This window comes from Hipposideros armiger, unplaced genomic scaffold (genome assembly GCF_001890085.2).
Source record: "Hipposideros armiger isolate ML-2016 unplaced genomic scaffold, ASM189008v1 scaffold_838, whole genome shotgun sequence".
NCBI classification, from domain to species: Eukaryota; Metazoa; Chordata; class Mammalia; order Chiroptera; family Hipposideridae; genus Hipposideros; species Hipposideros armiger.
This window is the reverse complement of record NW_017732188.1, coordinates 495,400-516,365: the sequence shown is the minus strand read 5'-3', so window position 1 is coordinate 516,365 and position 20,966 is coordinate 495,400. Positions and strand designations below refer to the sequence as shown.

At 39.1% G+C, this 20,966-nt stretch overlaps 1 protein-coding gene across 1 annotated transcript in view; it reads left to right on the top strand.

The window, feature by feature from the left end:
* OXCT1 (3-oxoacid CoA-transferase 1) overlaps positions 1-20,966 on the top strand; it is a 145,734-nt gene that overhangs the window by 83,549 nt on the left and 41,219 nt on the right. Inside the window, exons 10-11 of the mRNA XM_019629309.1 lie at positions 5,810-5,882; positions 6,493-6,568. Of these exons, the coding sequence (XP_019484854.1) occupies positions 5,810-5,882; positions 6,493-6,568 (149 nt within the window). The remainder of the gene's footprint in view (positions 1-5,809; positions 5,883-6,492; positions 6,569-20,966) is intronic.

Here is a 20,966-nt window from a genome sequence, read left to right as displayed (position 1 = left end):
TTTTTGTTTTCCGATGATCTTAGGCGACCCCTGTGAAAGGGTCGTTCGACCCCCAAGGGGTCGCGACCCACAGGTTGAGAACCGCTGTTCTAGAGGGTGAGGGTGTTCCACTGTACTTTTTACTGAGGAGGGGAGATAAGCCTTCCTAGTCCCATCTTTGCCTGGCTTCTTGTCAGTAATCTCTTATTTAGGGCAGATTAATATAAAAGAGAAATTGCAGGTGGGGCTACATGTAATGTCAAGAGCTTCATGGGTCAGTTAGTCAGGGTCCTGGCTTTAAGTAGAGAGCACTCTTAAATGGGGTATGAGGATAATGAAAGGAAGGGACAGTTTACAAGGGTGTGGACAAGATTAAGGGAAACCAGGAAAGGATGATAAAGGACCACAGCTCTGGAGTTATTATCACCCCAGGGCCTTAAGGGGCAGCTGTAGGATCAGACCACCTAACAGGAACTATGGCCTTTGGTAGAGAAGCAGCCATCTTGCCACAACTTGGGTAAGAGTGAGGGTAAGGGTCTCCTCTGCTGGCCCTCCTGCTTGTGCCTCCCACTGGACAACCCCAGGTTGACATAGGTCTGCGTTCTCATGATGAGAAGGTTGGGGGAGTGGATTCATAGTGGCAAAAAAATAAAATAAAAAAGATCTGGTACACCGGGGTTTTTGTTGTAGGAGATACTGTCTTCTAGTCGTCATCAGAGTGGAAGAACATCCTTCAAAGGTTCAAGGGTGCTTAAGGATGTGCTTTGCCACTAAGTATGACCCAGCGATATGAATAATAAACAGAGTTTCTTTGAACTGGGGACTCTTGCCTTGCCACGTCTTTATTCCCACACTCAGGTGCTTTACCTTGTATCATTAGCTTTTTATTTGACTAGAACATAGAGTCGCATATATTAGCAGCCTAGAGGAGGAAAGACAGGTCAGACATTTCGGCCATATTCACTGCCCATGCTTGAGGCAACACTGCACTGTGTTGGGGCTGAAGAGTGTCCTTAGGATGGGGCTGCCCAAAGGAAGCTAATTTTTATATTGTAACCTGATTTCCTTTCCCCTTCTTTTACTCCCATTCATTCTACCCCCACAAAAGTATTATTCTTACTTCACATTCAATAACAGTATGTGCAAATCTCAGAGAAGAAGGAATATGAGCTGAACATAAAGGCCAGCTGCCAAGTAGAATTGACATTTGATACATAGAGTTTTTTGAAGTAAAACAGCTTCTGGTTGAATAGTCAAATTAGTTAACACAACTCAACTCTGAAAGCCCCACTGTGATAAAGCAATGACATTTAACCAAGGCTGTAATTTAATTGTACTGTACCCGTTAGCAATAGCTCATTGATCTGTGAAAATATTTGCTGCTTGGTTTAATTAATTTATGGTGTTAGTGAGTTATTTGCGAAATGAATAACTCCATTTTCTAAATTTCAGGCTTGAGTGCATAATAAAACCCACTTTCCTTGGAAAAATAATCTTTTCAATGACATTGTTGGATGTTAGGCATTTCTGATTCCATTGAGTTTAAAAGTAGCTCAGTCCTGATGGAACCACCTGTTTTATATTTAAACTTCCGAAATACCACATATAATCCTAAACTACTTTGTAAAACAGTAATTCATTGCTTTTGGAAAGCCAAGCTGCAAATCAGTTTAATAATATTCTAACTCCTCAAAGTCCTCTTTAGGATTTATGACGGTTTTGATTTTGGAGCTGTCCAAATTAGGGACAAAATGAACCCAGAATATACATTAATGGTTTCCTCAGCTCCTCAAATGTGGAAATTACTTGGAAGATCAGCCTATTGTTTGGGTTAATTTGAAAAGATTTTCATAGAAGTTCCTTGAAATGAATATAGAGGAACATATAAAGGGTTATGTTCCTGGGTATAATCAGTGTATTAAATGTTAAAATAATAATGGAACTATTTCTAAGGATCCTTTTTTGCTAAATAATAATCTAGTAGGATTATGTAAAAATGAATTACCACTTATATAGCACTATATTGTGTACAACATACTTTTTCACATGTGTTATACCATTTGAGCCTTTCCATTGTACTGATTGAGAAACTGAGGCCCAGAAAAGTAAAATGATGTGCTCAAGATAATGTTGCTAGGGACTGGACACACAGGCTTCTACTCTTGGCCCCTAGCCCTTTTTTCTATACATTAAGCTACACCCTCTGATAAGCGGAGTTTTACAAAGGTGCAGAAAGGCAGTGCTTAGGATATTTTGAAGGTCCTGTGAATATCTGTAACATCCCAATGCTATTGTGAAATTTTTAATAAGTCACACATGTTTTAGCTTTCATATTAATATGCATTTTGTGTTCTTCTCTATTTCTTAATATTGTTTTCTTATTTTAATATACAAATACTGTTTTGAATGACTTACTTTCGATTAAAACTGCTTTGGAAAGAACTACCATGTTAATTTCAAGGCTTATAAATATCCCCAGCCTCTGCTACGTGCCTCTAGAGCATGGTTCTCAGTAGCAAAAAGGGGTGACATTGGGGACATTTGACAATGCCTGGAGACATTTTTTGATTTTCATGCCTTGGGGAGCGTTCCTGGCATCCAGTGAGTAGAGGCCAGGGATGCTGCTAAATATCCTACAATAACCAGAACAGCCCCCTATGATGAGTTATTCAGCCCAGAATATAAGTAGTACTGAGGAGGAGAAACCCCGTTCTGTGGGTATATGTGCTACATCTGAAGTCCCACAGGCTCACAGACGAAAGTACCAAAAGTACAGCATTCAAGGTCTAGCTAATGGTTGTCTCTGACTTTTCCAGCTTTATCTTTTACTGTACACTACAAGGACCCGTACTGGACTGCTGGGTCCACTCTGATCATGACTGTCATGACTCGTGCTTTCCTTCCCCCATGCCTGGCTCTTCCTGTGCCCTTCCCCAGTTTTTTGCTCTGTCTCCTTCCTTTCCCCCCCATCTCCTTATTGGTAATTTCCCGTTGAAATGCGTTACACCCGTCCTTCAGGTCCCAGCTCATTTGTCCTCTCCTAATCCTTCTGCAGCTTATCTGGGTACATTCATCTCTCTTGCTGGGTAGAGTATTTCTTTTGCTTAGGGCAGTGGTACTCGAAGTGTGGTCCCCAAACCCACAGCATCAGCATCACCGTTACCTGAGACGTGTTAGAAAGGGAAGCTCGGAGGCCCCACCACATGCCTCCAGAATTACAAATTCTAGGAGTTCAGCTCAGCAGTCTGCATTTTATTAGCCCTCCATGGGGCTTTGGTGGGTGTTAAAGTGAAGAACCACTCGTTTAGGGCATCTGTGTCTTGTTTAGAACACTTTTGAAGGCATTTTCTTGATGTTGAGTGAATGACATGTTAAATCATGAGCCAAAGAACTCAGTAACTATGCAGTTGAGAAATTCTGTTGCCCAAATATCATGAAAGGATCTAGACCAGCGGTTCTCAACCTTCCTAACACTGCGACCCCTTAATACAGTTTCTCATGTTGTGGTGACCCCCAACCATAAAATTATTTTCGTTGCTACTCTATAACTGTCATTTTGCTACTGTTATGAATCATAATGTAACTATCTTTTTGTTTTCCGATGGTCTTAGGCGACCCCTTTGAAAGGGTCATTCGACCCCCAAAGGAGCCGCGACCCACAGGTTGAGAACCGCTGTTCTAGACTTTTATACACACAAAACTGGGAAGAGACAGGAATGAATCAGAAAGAGCCAAATAAGAAAGCCTCTTTTCTTTAAGACAGTGATTGTATCATTAGTTGTAGTTATTTCTTGACCTTATTTGGACATTGTATTTGAAAAGCATGGATTTAGCTTTAGCATACCTATTTTTTGTTTAGATACTGAATGTTTCAAAATGCTGCAAATTAACTTTGCTTCTGGTGAGTGTAATTTATAAGATACCAGAATGTTTTAGCAGGGCCTGATAACTTTTCTAATGAGGTTTTCTGGGCTCCTTAGTCAAACGATGCTTCGGAACATGGGGAGAGCTAATGCTCTCCACATGGCTCTCAAAGCTTCCTATAAAGGGGTGAATAATGCCTTCTGTCAGCCCATGGAAATTGCCATTTGGAAATCATTGTGATTTAACACATAGACAATAAAGGAATTGAGATTTGTATGTTTCTCTGCTTTATTGACCTACAAATTATTCCGCCTTGCCTCTCCACTCCACAGGATTAGTGAGGAACTGAATTTGCTGGACATGGAAACTGTGTTAGGATAAGGTTTAGTTGTATCATGCCTGTCCTAAAACCTAGAGTGCACAGGCTGGCTGTATAACCCCGCCATAAAAGCCAATTGCTTGGTTCTGTAGTATTTATTTCTTGCAGGGTGACAGCCTTGTCTCTTTTATAAGTAGGTTTGGAGCGAGGAATAATAACCAGGACACTAATCAAAACCAGTGTCTATGGAGTCCTTTTTCTGTGCCAGGCACGCGAGTATGGACTTCACATGCATTATTTCATTTCATCCTTCACATCTTAGGTGCCGTCTAAAAGCTCCTACTGACCACATCAGAAAGTACTTTCCAAGGCTTCTTAGCTTTATGGTACCTTGAAAGATGTGAAAATGTCTCCTTTGTCTAGAGTCAGACTCCTTTGGGGAATAAATATTTCAGCATGATCTAATTAGTTGTACTCTTTCTTCATATTCGAGCTTTACTAGAGGGGGGTATTACTGGAGAAGTTCACTCCAAGCAAGACTTGAGAAGCTGAGGGGACAGCTGTGTTGCCCAGCTGGGCGTGCTCAGAGCACTCTGGTCCTGGTACAGCCACGAGCCTTCCTCTAGTCCAGTCTTGGAATCTCAGCTTTTCTTCCCTTTGTTTTGGTCTCCCCTGTTACACTGGGGTCATGGGTGGGGTGTTCTCACACGGCTGACTTTGGCAGAGTGGCATGTGAGCACTTTCTGGTTGAGACCACAAGCTCCTGGACAGATAGGAAATAGGTCACAAGGAGAAAGCAGCTTGGGTATGTGTCAGGTGACGTATTAGTTGTGTGAGGGCTGGATGACCTTCAAGATCTTTCCCAATTCTGAACTTCTGTAATGAGATGTAGGTTTTGAGGGAGGTCCTTTCAAGGGGACCTCTTTTGGAAGTTAACATTAAATACGTTGCCCGGTATTAGGATGTTATTCCCCAGTTTCATCAAAATCCTATGGTTTTAATAGAAACTTATAGAGGCAAGAGAGGGAAGATAAGGGGGAGAGAGAGAAAGATTGAGATTGAAAGAGGAGACTCGGGCCTAATGATGCTAAGGAATTAGGTGGCTCCTCTTTCTATTAATAGGTTATTGTTTGGTTTTTAAGAAATACCTGAGGAGCATCTCCTGTGTCATGCCCTTCATGGTCATTCCACAGTGTCTTTGCGCCAGTGACCACAGTAGCATTGGATTCTGACAGGTGCATCCCAGGAACTCCATTCCTCCTACTCCTAGTAGCGTTCAGCAGGGGCCTGTGAAGGGCGTGGGGCTGGTGGGAGGCGGGGAAGGCTATAGGCAATGGGGGGTTGCATTGTCTGTAGAGAATTTCAAAACAGGAATAAAATGAAAAGTTGGTCTGCTTTTTATTATCGCCATGCAAAGGCAAATCTGAACGTCAGTGACAAAATACTCCTCTTCACAGGGCGGGCCGTTCCCGCTGTGTTCCCCACACCCCCATTGCCACTGCATTTTGGTAAAGAGCGCCTTACTTAGCTCTTTCTGAACAGAAGGTATAGACCCTGCTCTCCACCGTGATACTCTGAGAAATCTAATAGCCTTTTCTTTCTTTTCCTCTTGCGTGTGTGTGTGTGTGTGTGTGTGTGTGTGTTTAGGCAAGGAAACAGTTACCGTTCTTCCAGGAGCCTCCTACTTCTCCAGCGATGAATCATTTGCGATGATTAGAGGGTATGTAATAACGGAGTCCCTCAGGTTTCACACGGTGCAGGACAGCTGAGTCATCCTCTGAGTGTGTTAGCAAGGCTCTGAAACAGAGCCTCGTCTCCCAGCCGGAAAATGATCTTGGGCTTGTTCGGTGGCACCAAGATGTGAAATTACTCACGTCAAATGTTGGGAATTGGAACATGCATCCTGCTATTATTAAAAGAGCCCTCAAAAAGGAATACATATCTGTGTGCCAACTATACTGAAGTAAACATTTTTGAAAGGTTATTTCTGAGGATCCCAACATTTTCTATAAACTGTGTGTTCATTTTCTAGCCAATGTTTGCCTTCAAATCAAGCCACATTCTCCCTCACGGAAGGAAACAAACTCACTGTGTACACCTGTTTTTAATTTGTTTTTGGAGAAAATATAGGCTATAATTTTTTTAAAACAGCCCTTAACGGTTATTTCTTTACATCAGCTTGAGCTGACATATTTGGAAATCAGGTGTTGGGTGGGAGAAAGCAAGTGTATTTTGGAAAATATAGAATTATTGTAATTGTTGGCAATCTCGAGCAAATGAGACATAAAGCTTGTGAAGTTTGCGTTATATTCCCTCTCTTCCTTTCTCAGGGGACATGTCAATCTGACAATGCTAGGAGCAATGCAGGTTTCCAAATATGGTGACCTGGCCAACTGGATGATACCTGTAAGTAGACATTTTTTTCTTTTGAAGTATGCTTGTCTCAGAATAATTATTTCTGAAATATGAAGAAAAATCTTGTCAAATTGCTATGGGAGTACAATGTAATTTTTAAAATATAAATATTTTAAAGTGTTTTTCTTATTTGAATCAAATTTTAATTAAGCAGACACTGAGAAATTTCAGCTTTGCCAGTTTGCTATGTAGTTGGGACTAAAAATAGGCAAGATCAGGGCCAAAGCAGAATTTTCCATGAAGAAACAGAGGTAGGGAAGATTAAAAAAAACTGGTTTAGAGGCCTGACTACCGCACTTTATATCTGAAGCTGACGTTGAATAATATTGTATGTCAATTATAATTATATATACATATAGTCACGGGACATGGAGTAGAGTGTGGGAATGGAGTCAATGGAATTGTAATAGATAAGGATGATATTGGGGGTGGGAGGGCAGTGGATGGGGGGGTTGTCACTTTGTGAAGGGTGAAAAGGATAACTAGTGCATTGTTTTGTACACCTGAAACTAATAATAATAAAAATAAATAAATAAATAAATAAATTTAAAAAATGGTTTAATTATACTTGGGTAAAATAAATAAATACAAATACTTATAATAACTAAGTTTTTATAACTAGAAAGAATAGTGAATAAGTTTATTAATTTTATGTTAATTCCATTATTTTCTTATTTACAGTGATTAAAATCTTCTCTTGATCAATCATGTGACCCTATAAATAATCAACCACATTGTTTTTTCTTATGGAAAACAAAACCTGTGATGTTTAAACATGTTTGCAAAATGCAGTTTTCATTTACTAATGGCCTAAATCAGGGAAGAAATCTGTCAGAATTAGCTTTGGAGAAAAAGACTGTAATCAGTTAATTTATGAGCGTGGTTCATTATTTCCCGGTTGTTGCTTGCTGATATGTGTATGGAAACAACAGTGAATGCATGTTTGTGATCACGAGCTCATTTTGGCTGGTAGCTCAGGTGACTATAATGTGTATATTTAAGGATTTCTGTGCGTTTCTCTGTAGCACCAGCTTAAAAAAAAATATTTTAGTAACTGAGGCTCATGGTCCATGATTTAAGAAGGTTTTTTTTTGAAATCTCTTAGATTTTTCTCTAATAATTTTTTGAGGAAAGTGGATTAATATAGTTGATCATAATGTTAGAGATTTTGTTAGTTTAACTCTTTTGATCTAATACTTCCTGAAATACTATTTTGAAGTTTCAATAATTATTAAAGCCCTGGTACTCAAACTTGGTTGCATATTGGAATCACCTGGGAGTTCTAAAAAACACCGATGCCTGGATCCCACCCCCAGAGTTTCCAGTTTAATTAATGCGGGATGTAGCCTGGGCACTGGGCATTTTAAAAGCAACTGTGGTGATTACAATGTATAACCAGGTTTGAGAACCAATGCATTAAGGAATGATCATAATTCATATTTAAAAATGTGAGGGAAAAATATGTTTGACCCATTAATAGTAAGAGCCCTTAGCAAATTATTGATTATATTGTTACTTTTATTTAAAAATGCTCATCTTTCTATACCAGCCATAGTCGTAAGAGTTGGCAGGTTTTGGAGGCATCAGAGAATCATATAGGTTTCCTAAGTATCATACAGTGAGTCAGATTGATAGTTTATGGACGCACTTATTTTTGTCAGAAATCAGAATGTATTTCTGTTTTTAAATTTTAGAAAAAGGCCATGTGGGTAGTAGAAGGAGCATAAAAAAGTATACCTTGGGTTTTAGCCTTGACTCTACCAGAAATCAAGGTGTGACCTTGAACATGTCACTTAAGCTCTTTGGGTTAAAGAATTCTCATCTATAAACTGAGGGTTTGAGACTAGATAATTTCAGGGGTCTCATCTCACTCTCATAGCTTAGTGGTTAAGAGCAAGGACCCTGTAGTGAGACAGATCTGCATTAAAATTCTATTTTTGCCACTTGCTAGCAGTGTAACTTGAAGCAGTTGCCTACGTTTCTTCATCTATAAAATGGGAATGATATACTAGTACCTACTTTATATGACTATATAAAGAAATAAATGATATAATGCATCCAAAGTATATATCACAGAGTTTGAATATAATACATGCTAAATAAGTGGGTTGTTATTATTTGGTATGTTTAGAGGAAGGAGTTGGGGATACCTGGCAAAGAAGGGACTAGCATTGGTTACTGTGAACAGAAGCAATAGAGTTTTGTGTTTTTTTTTTTAAGATTTTTTTTATTGGGGAATTGGGGGGATGGGAACATGGGAACAGCGCTGGGGAATTGGGGGAAGGGGAACAGACAAGTTGCTGTCGTCTTGTTCTTCAGTCTAGTTGTGGAGGACGTCGCTTCACTGGCTCAAGTTGGCACCATCATTGCGCTCTTCCCGGGTGAGGCAGATCAGTCGCCGGCTTCTGGATGGCCGCTCTCTGCGGCTGCTGGCCGCTCACGCTGGCTGCTGGCCACACACGGCAGCCCATGGCAACCCACTGCCACAGGGGCTGCAGCCTATGCCGACGTCGGCGACTCACGGCAGCCCAGCTCCAGGTTGAGCTGTTGTTCAGCATCCTAGCTGTAGAGGGCCTCATACATGGGATCCGAACCAGGGCCCTCTGGTGTCCCAAGCCAGTTCCCAACCATCGTGCCACTCGGCCGGCCCAATAGAGTTTTAAATATATCTAGTTTGTTGGACTGTTAATGAGTTTTGAAATCAATTTTCACAGTGGTCCTAGGTATGGAGCAGAAACATATTTAATACATTTTTGCCTTCAGGGAACTTGGACATCTTGGAAAAGTCACTATACAATTTGTTTATGGTTTAGCACCCAGTGAGGCTGGAAGCTCTCATAGTGACAGTATGCATTACGTAGTTGTCACTTGTAGGAAAGGTTTTCCAATGTGTATCCCATTTTTACATATCCTGTTGAGATTCCTGTGAATAATTAAAGCATCAGTGTTTATTACTTATAATTTTCTTGGTTCAAATTGGTGCTCATGAGTTTCCAAAGAACTGGAACTAGTTGGACAGCAATGGGGAACTCTGGAGTTCTGAAGAAACATGGAGAAAAATTAAGCATAAAAAGTGCTCTTGTGTCTTGTCCTGCTCTTTTGCTAATGCAAGTTGGTAGTGTCATTTCTGAGGAGCATTTCTTTTGTTTTTTTAGTAACTGATAATAACTCTTTGGCTTCTATATATGTGATGTACAGTGTATATATTTAATTCTTTTGGGCGTAAGATAGCTTAAGAGCCAAGACCATGACCTTTAGTCTGGAAGAAATCTGATGTGAATTTCAGCTCTCGTCCTTACAAATTATACAATCTGGAGTACATTTTTTGTTGGGTTAAGTGAGAGGGAAATGAAAAGCAAACACTAAAAGTATTCCATAAATAATGGCTATTATTTTCATCTTCAGTGTTCTATTGCTTAACATTAAAGAGGGGATATTTACCTTAAAACACATTGACATAAACAACACTGTATTGTATAGTAACTAGTACAACCTACTTATCCTAAATTCATATTTCAAGTACAAAACATTAAACTCTTTGCGGATGGATTTCTTGCTCTTATTGGCTGTGGATAAGGTGCAGTCTCGCCTCCTTATATAGTTCCAGTGAGCATTCTCTTTCTATTTGTCCCAAAGATTTATGTTGACTTATAAAATTCAGATATATTTTTATTGCAAGATCTGGCAGTCAAGAAGCTGAAAAGTTCAGATTTATCATATCATTTGTCATTTACTTTTATCTTTTTACTGAGTTTAATAATCTTTCAGTGGTTGTAAAGCCTTGAGTTTCTCTGTGTCATGGCATCCCCATTAATCATTACAGTGTCAGATTATAATAAACATTAAGTTTTAAGGCAGGCAAATGGTGTGGATGTTGTTTGTCTTATTCTTTAATAGCGTCTTAGTATGCAGCATTGGCCCCACATAGAAAGATTTTTAAAAATTCTGCTCTGAGCATCTGAAGAGAGAAAATGTAACAAAACAGTACTTGGCTCCTTTGCATTTCCTGATTATCATGATGGTAGTAAAACCCCAGGCAAGCAACAAAAATGTCAGAAAAGATGCAAAATCTACATTCAGAACGGGTCTGGCTTTCCTAGTGCCTATTTTTGAAAAACAGCTGCCATGGATGATTGACTTGTGAAGGGAAACAGATGTGTATGATCAGCTAGCTACAGGAGCTGGCTATGGAAAGCATGTGACAGCGGCACGCTGGACAGGCCTCCTGTGTGCGAGCCACACAGCCAAGGACCCGCACCTTCCCCTTGAGGAGAACTGAAAGGAGGGATTCCTATCGCAGGATGGGATTTTTGGTGTTTGTTTTTCCCCTCACATTTTTCATTTCTTTGTGCATTTTCAAAGAGTAAATACAGGGGCCGGCCGAGTGGCGCATTGGTTAAGAGCTGGCTTGGGACGCCAGAGGGCCCCGGTTCAGATCCCACATATGAGGGCCAGTGACACTGCCCTCTACAGCTAAGATGCTGAACAACAGCTCAACCTGGAGCTGGGCTGCCGTGAGTCTCCAGCAACGGGTAGTCTGCAGCCCCTGTGGCAGTGGGTTGCCATGGGCTACCGTATATAGCCAGCAGCCAGCGTGAGCAGCCAGCAGCCGCTGTGAGCAGCCGTCCAGAAGCTGGCGACTGATCTGCCTCGCCCGGGAAGAGTGCAATGATGGTGCCAACTTGGGCCAGTGAAGCAACGTCCTCCACAACTAGACTGAAGAACAAAACAACAGCAACTTGTCTATTCCCCTTCCCCCAATTCCTCAGCACTGTTCCCATCCCCCAATTCCCCAATAAAAATCTTTAAAAATAAATAAATAAATAAATAAATAAAAGAGTAAATACAAATTAATGCCATACTCATATATGATACATGCATGAGTGCACAAAATTGGTTTGGTCTTCTAGACGTCTATTTTTATTTATTTTTAAGATTTTATTGGGGAATTGGGAAAGGGGAACAACCAAGTTGTTGTCCTTCAGTGGAGGGTGCAGCTAGCTCAGCTTCAGGTCCAGTTGCCATCCGGCCACCCTTCAACATCTCATGGCCACTCAGCTCAAGGTATGGTTCAGTCTTAGTTGTGGGTGGTTGTAGCCCACCATCCTATGTGGGAGTCGAACCGGCAACCTTGTTGATGGCTCTCACCAGCTGAGCCATCCTGCCACCTGTTGGCAGCTCAGTGGCAGCTCAGCTCAGGCACAACTCACTGGCTCTTGTGGGAATCGAACCAGCGACCCTGTTTCTCAGAGCTTGTGCTCTTAACCAGCTGAGTCACTCAGCCGGCCAATTCTACACATCTGTTTTAAAGAAGCTCACTCTCTAGACTTCCTGCTTGTACATCTAAGGGGGTTTATGTCCAAGATTTAATCTAGTGGTTTAGTTTCATCATTTGTCGTTCAAATAGTAAATCCATAGATATAGATATAGAAATATAAAGATTTTGGTATAGATAAAGATATAAAAATACAGATACGTAGATATGGTTTTAACATATTGGCTTATTCTTTGGGTCTTAATTCTCAGGAAACTACAAACCATGAGAAAGGAAAAAGGACAGGTAGAAAATATGTATTTGATGATATGATACTTTTACAGTAATTCAGTTATGTTTTTGCCTTTTCAGTGTAATGTAGGGGAAAGGGTACAGAACTTTGGAATTACATAGACCTGTGCTTAAGTGCTGGTTCTGTCACTTATTGGTGTGGCAAATTATTTCATCTTGGTATACTTATTTGTAAAATGATAGTACTTAACTCATATGCTTGTTCTGAGGATTATATTAGTTCATTCATTCAACAAATATTTTAGGCATGTATTAAGGGCCATACATTATTTAAGCCTTTTGAAGATGCAGCAGTTAACAAAACAAATGAAATTCTCCACATTTATGAAGCTGATATTCTAGCTCGTGTCAGCACATATGGCCCATGTGCTGAATCTGGCCCACTGCCTGTTTTTGTAAAGTTCTATTGGAACAGAACCACAGTTACATGTTACCTATAGCTGCTTTTGTGCTGCAACAGCAGAATTGAGAAGTTGCAGCAGAGGCTGTATGGCTTGCAAAACCTAAAATATTTACCATTTAACTCTTTCCAGAAACATCTGCCAACTCCTGCCTTAGATCATTGATTTGAAACCTTTCTTCTTTCTTATTATAAGCTTGTAATGGTGTAAATTTCTCTGTAAGCACTCTATTAGTGACATTCCTCAAGTTTTTATATGTTTTTTTATTTTCATTCTCTTCAAAATATTTTATTATCTCCCTTGTGATTTTTAAAAATAATATTTGTTATTTAGAAGTATGCCATTTAATTTCCAAATATTTGGTGATTTTCCGTAAAACTTTGTGTTAATGTCTAGTTTAATTCTTTGGAGGTCAGAGAACATACTTTATTATGGTTTTGCATTTTTTTTAAATTTGAGATTTAATTATGACTCAGAAATAGTCTTAGTGACTGTTCTAACTGCACTGGAAAAGAATGTGTGTTCTGCTCTTGTTGGGTAGAGTGTTCTATTATATAACTGTTAATTAGGTCAAGTAGGTAGAGAGTGTTATTCAAGTCTTCTATATCCCATCTGTCACTGAGAGAGGAGTATTGAAATCTTCAACTGTAATTGTGCAGTTGTCTATTTCTCCTTTCAATTGTATCACTTTTCGCTTCACATATTTTTGAGCTCCATTATTAGTTGCATTAGTACACATTTAAGATTGTTATGTACTCTTAAAGAATTGACCTTTTTTCATTATATCCTTCTTCATCGCTGGAAATATTTCTTGTTCTGAAGTCTACTGTCTGATAGTAATATAGCCACTCTGCATGGTGTGTCTTTTTCAGTTCTTCTGCCTGCAGCCTATCCACATCTTCATATTTAAGTGAGATTTTGTAATTAATATAGAGCTAAGTCTTGCTCTTGTATCCAGCCTTATAATAGCTGACCTTAAGTGTAGGCTTAGACCATTGACATTTAATGCAATTATTGACATAGTTGGGTTTGAAACTATCAGCACATGATTCCCCATCCCCCATTGCCCATCTGTTCTTTTTTCTTTCTTTCTTTCTCCCCTTTCTTTCATATCAGTTAGGTATTTTTTATGATTCCATGTTATCTTCAGCATTGACTTATTTTCTTTTTTTTAAAGATTTTATTGGGGAATTGGGGGGAGGGGAACAGCGTTGGGAAATCGGGGAAGGGGAACCGACAGGTAGACAAATTGCTGTTTTGTTCTTCAGTCTAGTTGTGGAAGATGTTGCTTCACTGGCCCATGTTGGTATTATCATTATGCTCTTCCTGGGTGAGGCAGTTGGTTGCCAGTCGTTGGTTGGCCGCTCACAGCAGCTCCCGGTAGCTCACACTGGCTACCTGCCGCTCACGCTAGCTGCCAGCCACTCACGTAGCTCACGGCAGCCCACTGCAGCCCTGTTGCAGCCTATGTCATTGCTGGCGACTCACAACAGCCCAGTTCGAGGTCGAGCTGTTGTTCATCATCTTAGCTGTAGAGGGCCAGCATCACTGGCCCTCAATGTGGAATCCGAACCACAGTCCTGCTGCTCAGAGCTTGTGCTCCCAAGTGAGCTCTTAACCAGCTGAGCCACTCGGCTGGCCCTGACTTATTTTCTTATTTTTTTTTTTTTAGTGGTTCCCCCAGGGTTTACAATACTCATTTTTTATTTATCACAGCCTACTTCAAGTAACATTATATCACTTTACATATAATGTAAGAACCATGCATTGTAAACTTCTATTCTCTGCTCTTATCCTGTTTGCTTTTGTTGGTCATAAATTTTATTTTGTGTTATAAACTGTAAGATACTTTATCATCTTTGCTCTGAACAGTCAACTGTCTTTTAAATATATTAAAAATGGAAGAAATTGTGTATTTTATATATTTTATTATGTACTATTTTATGTATGTGTGTGTGCATGTGTGTTTTCCTAACATATTTGCTCTTTTCCCTTACATTGATCTAAATTGCCATCTGATGTTATTTTCCTTTTGCTTGAAGGATATTCTTTGATGTTTCTCGTAGTGCAAGTCATATAGATGTCATTTGGTTGATTCATTCTGGCTTTTCTTTTAAGTTTGGCTAAGGTTAGTTGAGGGCAACCTTTAGTTTCAGTCTAATTAGCCTCACTACCAAGGCGATTTTCTTCGGAGGACTCTACCTGATGTCCCATATATTATAAGGCCTTTCCCCTCTAGTTGGTAGGAATTTGAATTGTTCCCAGACCTGTGTGAGTTCTGGATATTTTTTTGCCTAATGCTTCCTACTGGTTCTTTCCCAGGCCTTGGATAATTTTTTCTTATATATTCACACTCTGCCAAAGACTTGAGGTAAACCCTTTCAAATCTTCTGAGCTCTCTCTCTCTCTCTCTCTCTCTCTCTCTCTCTCTCTCTCTCTGTAGCACCCTCCTCTCTGATATTTTGATATCTCAAGTCAGATTCTGGTTGCCTTCATTTCTCTGAACCCAAGACTGCTGGGTGCCACCCAGGTTCCCCTCCCTGCATTGTAGCCTGCAAACTCTCTCCAGGCTGTAGCTGGGGCAATTATAGGTCTACCTTGTTGGCTTCCCTGCTCTCAGAAATCATAGTCCTATATTGTCATTGTGTAATGTCTGAAAGATGTTTTTTCGTATGTTTTGTCTGATTTTCTATTTGTTTTATACCATTAATAATATTTTTGAGGGCCTCTGGTTAGCTCAGGTGGTTAGAGCACAGGCTCATAACACCAAGGTTGCTGGTTCGATTCTCACATGGACCAAGGAGCTGTGCCCTCCATATCTAGATTGAAGACAACTACTTGACTTGGAGCTGATGGGTTCTGGAAAAACACACTGTTCCTCAATAAAATTTCCTTGAAAAAAAATAATATTTTTGAATTTATGTGTTATATATTTCTTGGATGATTTTTTAAATCCCTAGAAGTAGGATATCTTGGTCAATTTTTTAAAGTTTTTTGGTATATATTGAATTACTGTCCTGAAAAATTATCCTAATTTATACTCACACTGTCTCCATTCTATTACCAACACTGATATCAGCCTTTTTTCCTATTCTATTAGAGCAAATCCTTAATAATGCTGTTTTGTTATAATGTTGATGAGATGCTTTAGGAACTTAACTTTTGTTTATATCAAGTAGCCTGTGGTAAAATATATGTTTCGCTTAAAGTTGCAAAACCTGTTGACAGTGTTAAGTGAAGACTTACTGTATTTTATTCTGTTATTTAGCGTTTCTTGAAAAACTGACATCTGGAGCATTCAAAGAGCAGGCAGTGCCTTATTCTTCTGGAGGGGCACTCAGTCCTCTTCTCTTTTGTTCTGGAGGCCTTCCTTTTGGGCTTTTATCAGCATCTCTTACCAAATATTGTTCCAGTGCTGCTATCTTTGATAATTTTAAAAGACAGTCTTGGTAGGGCTAGTGAATGTGTCTTAAGAGACCAGCTTGTAACAAGCGTGTGTGTGTGTGTGTGTGTGTGTGTGTGTGGTGTGTGTGTGTGTGTGTATGTGTGTGTGTGTGTGTGTGTGTGAGAGAGAGAGAGAGAGAGAGAGGGAGAGAGAGAGATTGTGTTGTGTATCCAACATGTGGAATAAGCTCTATGTGTGGGATGAAATCAAAACACAGCTATTTTTATCTCATGTGCTGCCTTTAACGTTATTCAGTTAGGGAAGCTTTCCCTCTGCATGACATTTCAGTTCGTTCTCAGATCATACACTCTTACTGGGTCATTTTAATTCACAAACTCAGTCTTGATTCAAGAATTAAAGGGTCCAATCTAAAATAGCGAACAATGCTTCAATATGCATTCAAAAGCAATGATCTCCTTTCATTACTGCTTCCCAGCTCTGGGCAGGGCAGGCTGCCCACATTAGCGGAAGTTGTGTGGTGTTCTTTCGGTTTCTCTTCACTCACTGCCTCCCCTAACTCACTGTTTGGCACCCACCAGGGACAAAATTCAGGAGAAGGGAAGGTAAGGAAATAGGGCAGGAAAGTTCTTACATGGCTGATGACTAGTACTGCTATGAGCTGACTCCATGCTCCCTGGTGCTTTCAGAAGTTTAAAGCTGATCTGTCTTCCTCTCTCCTTTCCTTCTCTCGCTCTCTCTCTCTCTCTGGGTGTGTGTTGGGGGGTCTTTGGAGACTCCCTCTGGGCCCCTTCTGCAGTGTCTGCCCTGATGGGTGATGGCTGGATGCTTCCCGAGCAGCTCCTGGCTTTCCTGTGGTTTACTTCATCTATAGATTCTCACTGATAAGGCCCCTCTTCCTTCTTGGGCATCCTGTTGAGAAAATGATTAAAGAACCTTTAGGCTGGCCGTCTGCCTCATAGCCCACACCTGGGAAGCACTCACATTTCTTACTCCACCCTCAGCTGTAGTATAGTAACTTCCCCGAAACAGTCACGTCAGCTCTCTCTCAGGTAACAGTCAGGCATGCGGTTTTCTAGTTATATCCTGGCTCTTCTTCTGAGGGCAGGGTGCTCTGAGTTGTCGTTCAGGCTCTGTGAGTTTTTGGTTGAATGAGAAATGGGCATATATTTGGTTGCTGGGGCAGAGAGTATAGGATCACTTTTCTTCAAATTCCTTCGTATACCATAAAACCCTCTGATATGGCCCATACTGTGTTTCTTGACCTTGCCAAGAGTCTCAGGAGTCTTGAAACTTGTTTTCAAGCACTTTCTCTGTAAATTCTGTTTCTGAGCATCTGTCTCACATGCTGGCATCTCATAGCTGTCATATCTGAACATCAGTCAAAATCAAGACAAAAAAAAATTCCAATCCAATATCTGGTTACTGCCACTTTGACCCATGGGTCTGCTGTTTCCTTGCTGACATTATTTCTCCTTCCTAACCTCATACTCAGCTAAACCTTCCTCTGTACATATTGGAGTGTCTTCCATCTATGGCTTTTGTACATCAGGGTGACCCCCTCAGCCTATTCTGTTTCCCAGGTGCTTTAGAAGAAGGTTCATGGAGAAACCTAACCGAGCCCTGTTCATTCTACCAGGGAATAAAAACTGCACTGACCGAATGGATGGACCTTTATTTACTTTCTATGCCAATTAGAGGCACATTTAATACTTGCCAAGAGCAAATAATGATTTCTTCTTTTACAGAGATTTAACAAATGGGAATACATGAAAAAAAAGACAACTTAGTATTAGTGAAATTTGTGAATTTAGGGTGTTAGTAGGAACATAAGCTGTTTATTATTGCTCTTTATTTGGATACTATACTTGGTTATCCCAAAATAATTGTATCTATGAAAACTAATCCCTAGTTTTATGATTTACATCCAATATTTTTCGGACTAACAGTATATTTATAGACTAACATATTTGATGTATTAATTTTATAAGAAAAATGTCTCTTACTTGGAGGATCCTGTTGATGACTAAAAGCTATGATTAAGATTTAAAAGTCACAGCTAAATAGTAAATTTAGTATTCTTACAACAAGGGAAGTAACAGCTATTAAGCACATGCCACTGGCCAGGCACTATTCTATTTATTTGTATATTTATTGTCATTTAACCCTTATGGAACTTTGTGAGCTAAATATAACCATCCCAGTTTTTATAGATGAAGAGACTCAGGCCAAGAGAGTTAACTATTCAAGTTTACATATATAGCAAGTTATGAAATGGGGATTTGATCAGTCTCTTTTGCTCTTATGCACTTCGCATTCTGCCACAAGTTTGTTTTGGGGATATTTAACAAATGCCTTCATGATAGAAGCAAAAAATGCATGCAAAATAAATAAATATCTTTACAGCATTCCTGTAAGCTTGGTAAATAAATTATTGTTTTATTGTGTGGGATAAAGTCTATTGTAATTCTAAGAATACATGCTGTATCAATGATGCTAGATCAAGCTGGGGGTTTTGAAAGGCATTGGATTGACCATTTGCATGTTCTTTCTTCTGCATTTTATAATTTTTAAAGCTCTCACTCAAATCCTAAAGTCTCTACTGCCTAATCACATATAGTTAACGTAATCTTGTAACGAAGTATTTTATCCATTTTATTTATCCATTTTGTTTCTTATAACTTACCAATCGAAGAGTTCTTTGGAAGAGTTCGAGTCCTCTACTAGGATGTTTATAAAATTAACTTTCTCTTTTGTTTTTAAATTATTTTTTATTGTGAAATACACATTTTGTAGAATTAGTTTCAGTTGTACAACACAGTGCAATAGTTATACTTTTTACCCCTCGAGGTGACAAACCCCTCCCCCAATCTGCTGCTCTACTTCCCCCCAATATCATACATATCTATTACAATTCCCTTGACTCCACGTCCCATGACTATATATATATATATATATATATATATATTCACTTATAGTTGACATACAACATTATACAACATCAGCTTCAGGTGTACAGTGCAAGTCAGTCGGAGAAAGACAACTATCATATGATTTCACTTATATGTGGAATCTAAAATTAACTTTCAATACTTCTTCAATGGGAAATATTGAAACATAACTGTAGAAATATGGGAATCATTGCTAAGGGGAATGCTAAATAGGAATATTAGCTAATTCATTAGCAAATCAGCTCACTCAGCTTAGGTTCCCACAAATATTAATCTTTTATGTCAGCAAAGGGATATGAGAATGTGAAATAGACTTTTCTTTCTAGGATATCTCAGTGTTCTTAAATTTTCAGTGATCTTAAAGAGATGTTTGTCTTTCTATTGCTGTCTGAGTCTGTTTTTGCTCTGGAAAAAGGCAAATATTTCTCTCCTTGCTATGTTTCATATGATGTGTTTGTGAACAACTGCTTAGCTCTAAGAATGTGAACAATTCACTGGAACTCAGATGTACCAAAACCAGAGACTGAAAGAAAGGTGAGCTAGACACCTGATTGATTCTAAACCATGGCCTCCCAGCAGCTCTTGTAAAAATTTAATCATATACTCTGTCTCCTCTGATGTTTGAACAGACTTCTGTGCATAGAACAGAAGTTTGATCATTTTTTTTCCTAATCAATTAGTCAATCAATCAATCCTTCTCTTTACTTTCTCTTCCCTTCCCTTCCTCTTCCTCTTCCCACTCCCCTTCCCCTTTACAGAGAGAATGAACACTGAGTTGATGTTTTCAATAAGTATCCCTTTGGCTAATGATGTATTTGTATGACTGCAGCAGCCCCTTCTCATTAAACAGCCCCTTTAGGTGGAGGGGAGGAAACATTAAAATGATAGATGAGGCCTCCTAGAAAGCCATGATTAGTAATTTCATAAATAATGATGCTGTTGATATGACTTTAGCAGGGAATGAAGCCAAAGGGCTGAAGACAGTGTGACCCTGCAGCTAAAGGATAATGAATCTTGAAGACCAAATATTATTAAATGACTGAATTTGGCATTTCCAGTTGATGAAATCTTTACTTCTTACTTTACTCATTGGGTTTAGAGATCATCTTTGATCGGCACTTTTACTGACAAAAAAAACCCAAAAAACATTTTACTAGGGAAAATGTCAAATATATACAAAAATAGAATATTAAAATACATATATCCAGTTTAGACAGTTGTCCATTCATGGCCAATCTTGTGTTATCTATACTCCTGTTTTCTTTCCCCTGCTCTCCAGAATATTTTGAAGCAAATCCCACACATCATGTCATTCTATCCATAAGTATTTAGGTATTATCTCTGAAAGATAAGGATTTCTTTTATAAGCCACAATTCTGTTATTCCATTAATGGTGTGGCATTAAGTATATAATTCCTTAATATCTATCATCCAGCCATATGGCACCCTAATTTTACTGATGGAGAACATGAAACCAGGGAAATGAAATGATTTGACTCAGGTTACAAAGCTAGTTAGTAGCTAAGCCAATACTGGAAATTATCTCTCCTCTCTTATAGTTTTATACGGATGTTGTTTCCATTATGTAGGGAAAAGTTTACTTTTGAAATAACAACATTCCAATGCAAAGCATCTTCCATTTTCCTTTCAAGTATACTTAGAAGCAGCTCTGTGTCTCTGTGAAGTCTCTTAACCTTTCTAGATCTCAGCTCTTTATTTTTGAAATGTGATGAATGGGATAGGTTTTATTTAACAGAATTTATTAGGAAGGTTGGGTTTGTTTTTCTTTTTGTATTAGGTGTGTTAAGCACTGTGGGTAGAGTGGTGAGCAAACCTAATATAGTCTCCTTCTGATGAGGAATCTTATTTCTGTGGTAAATATGATAAAATAGAGGTGAGTGTTGATACTGTGCAAAATTTGTTGTACACTAAACATTAAATAGTTTTGATTTAGGAAGAACTGATGGGTTTATATCTTGTCCAGTTGTGTATTTTGTATTTATTCAGGTCTCCTTTTGTCTCCTTTATTACATTTATTCCTAATTCTTTTATAGGTTTTGTCAATTTG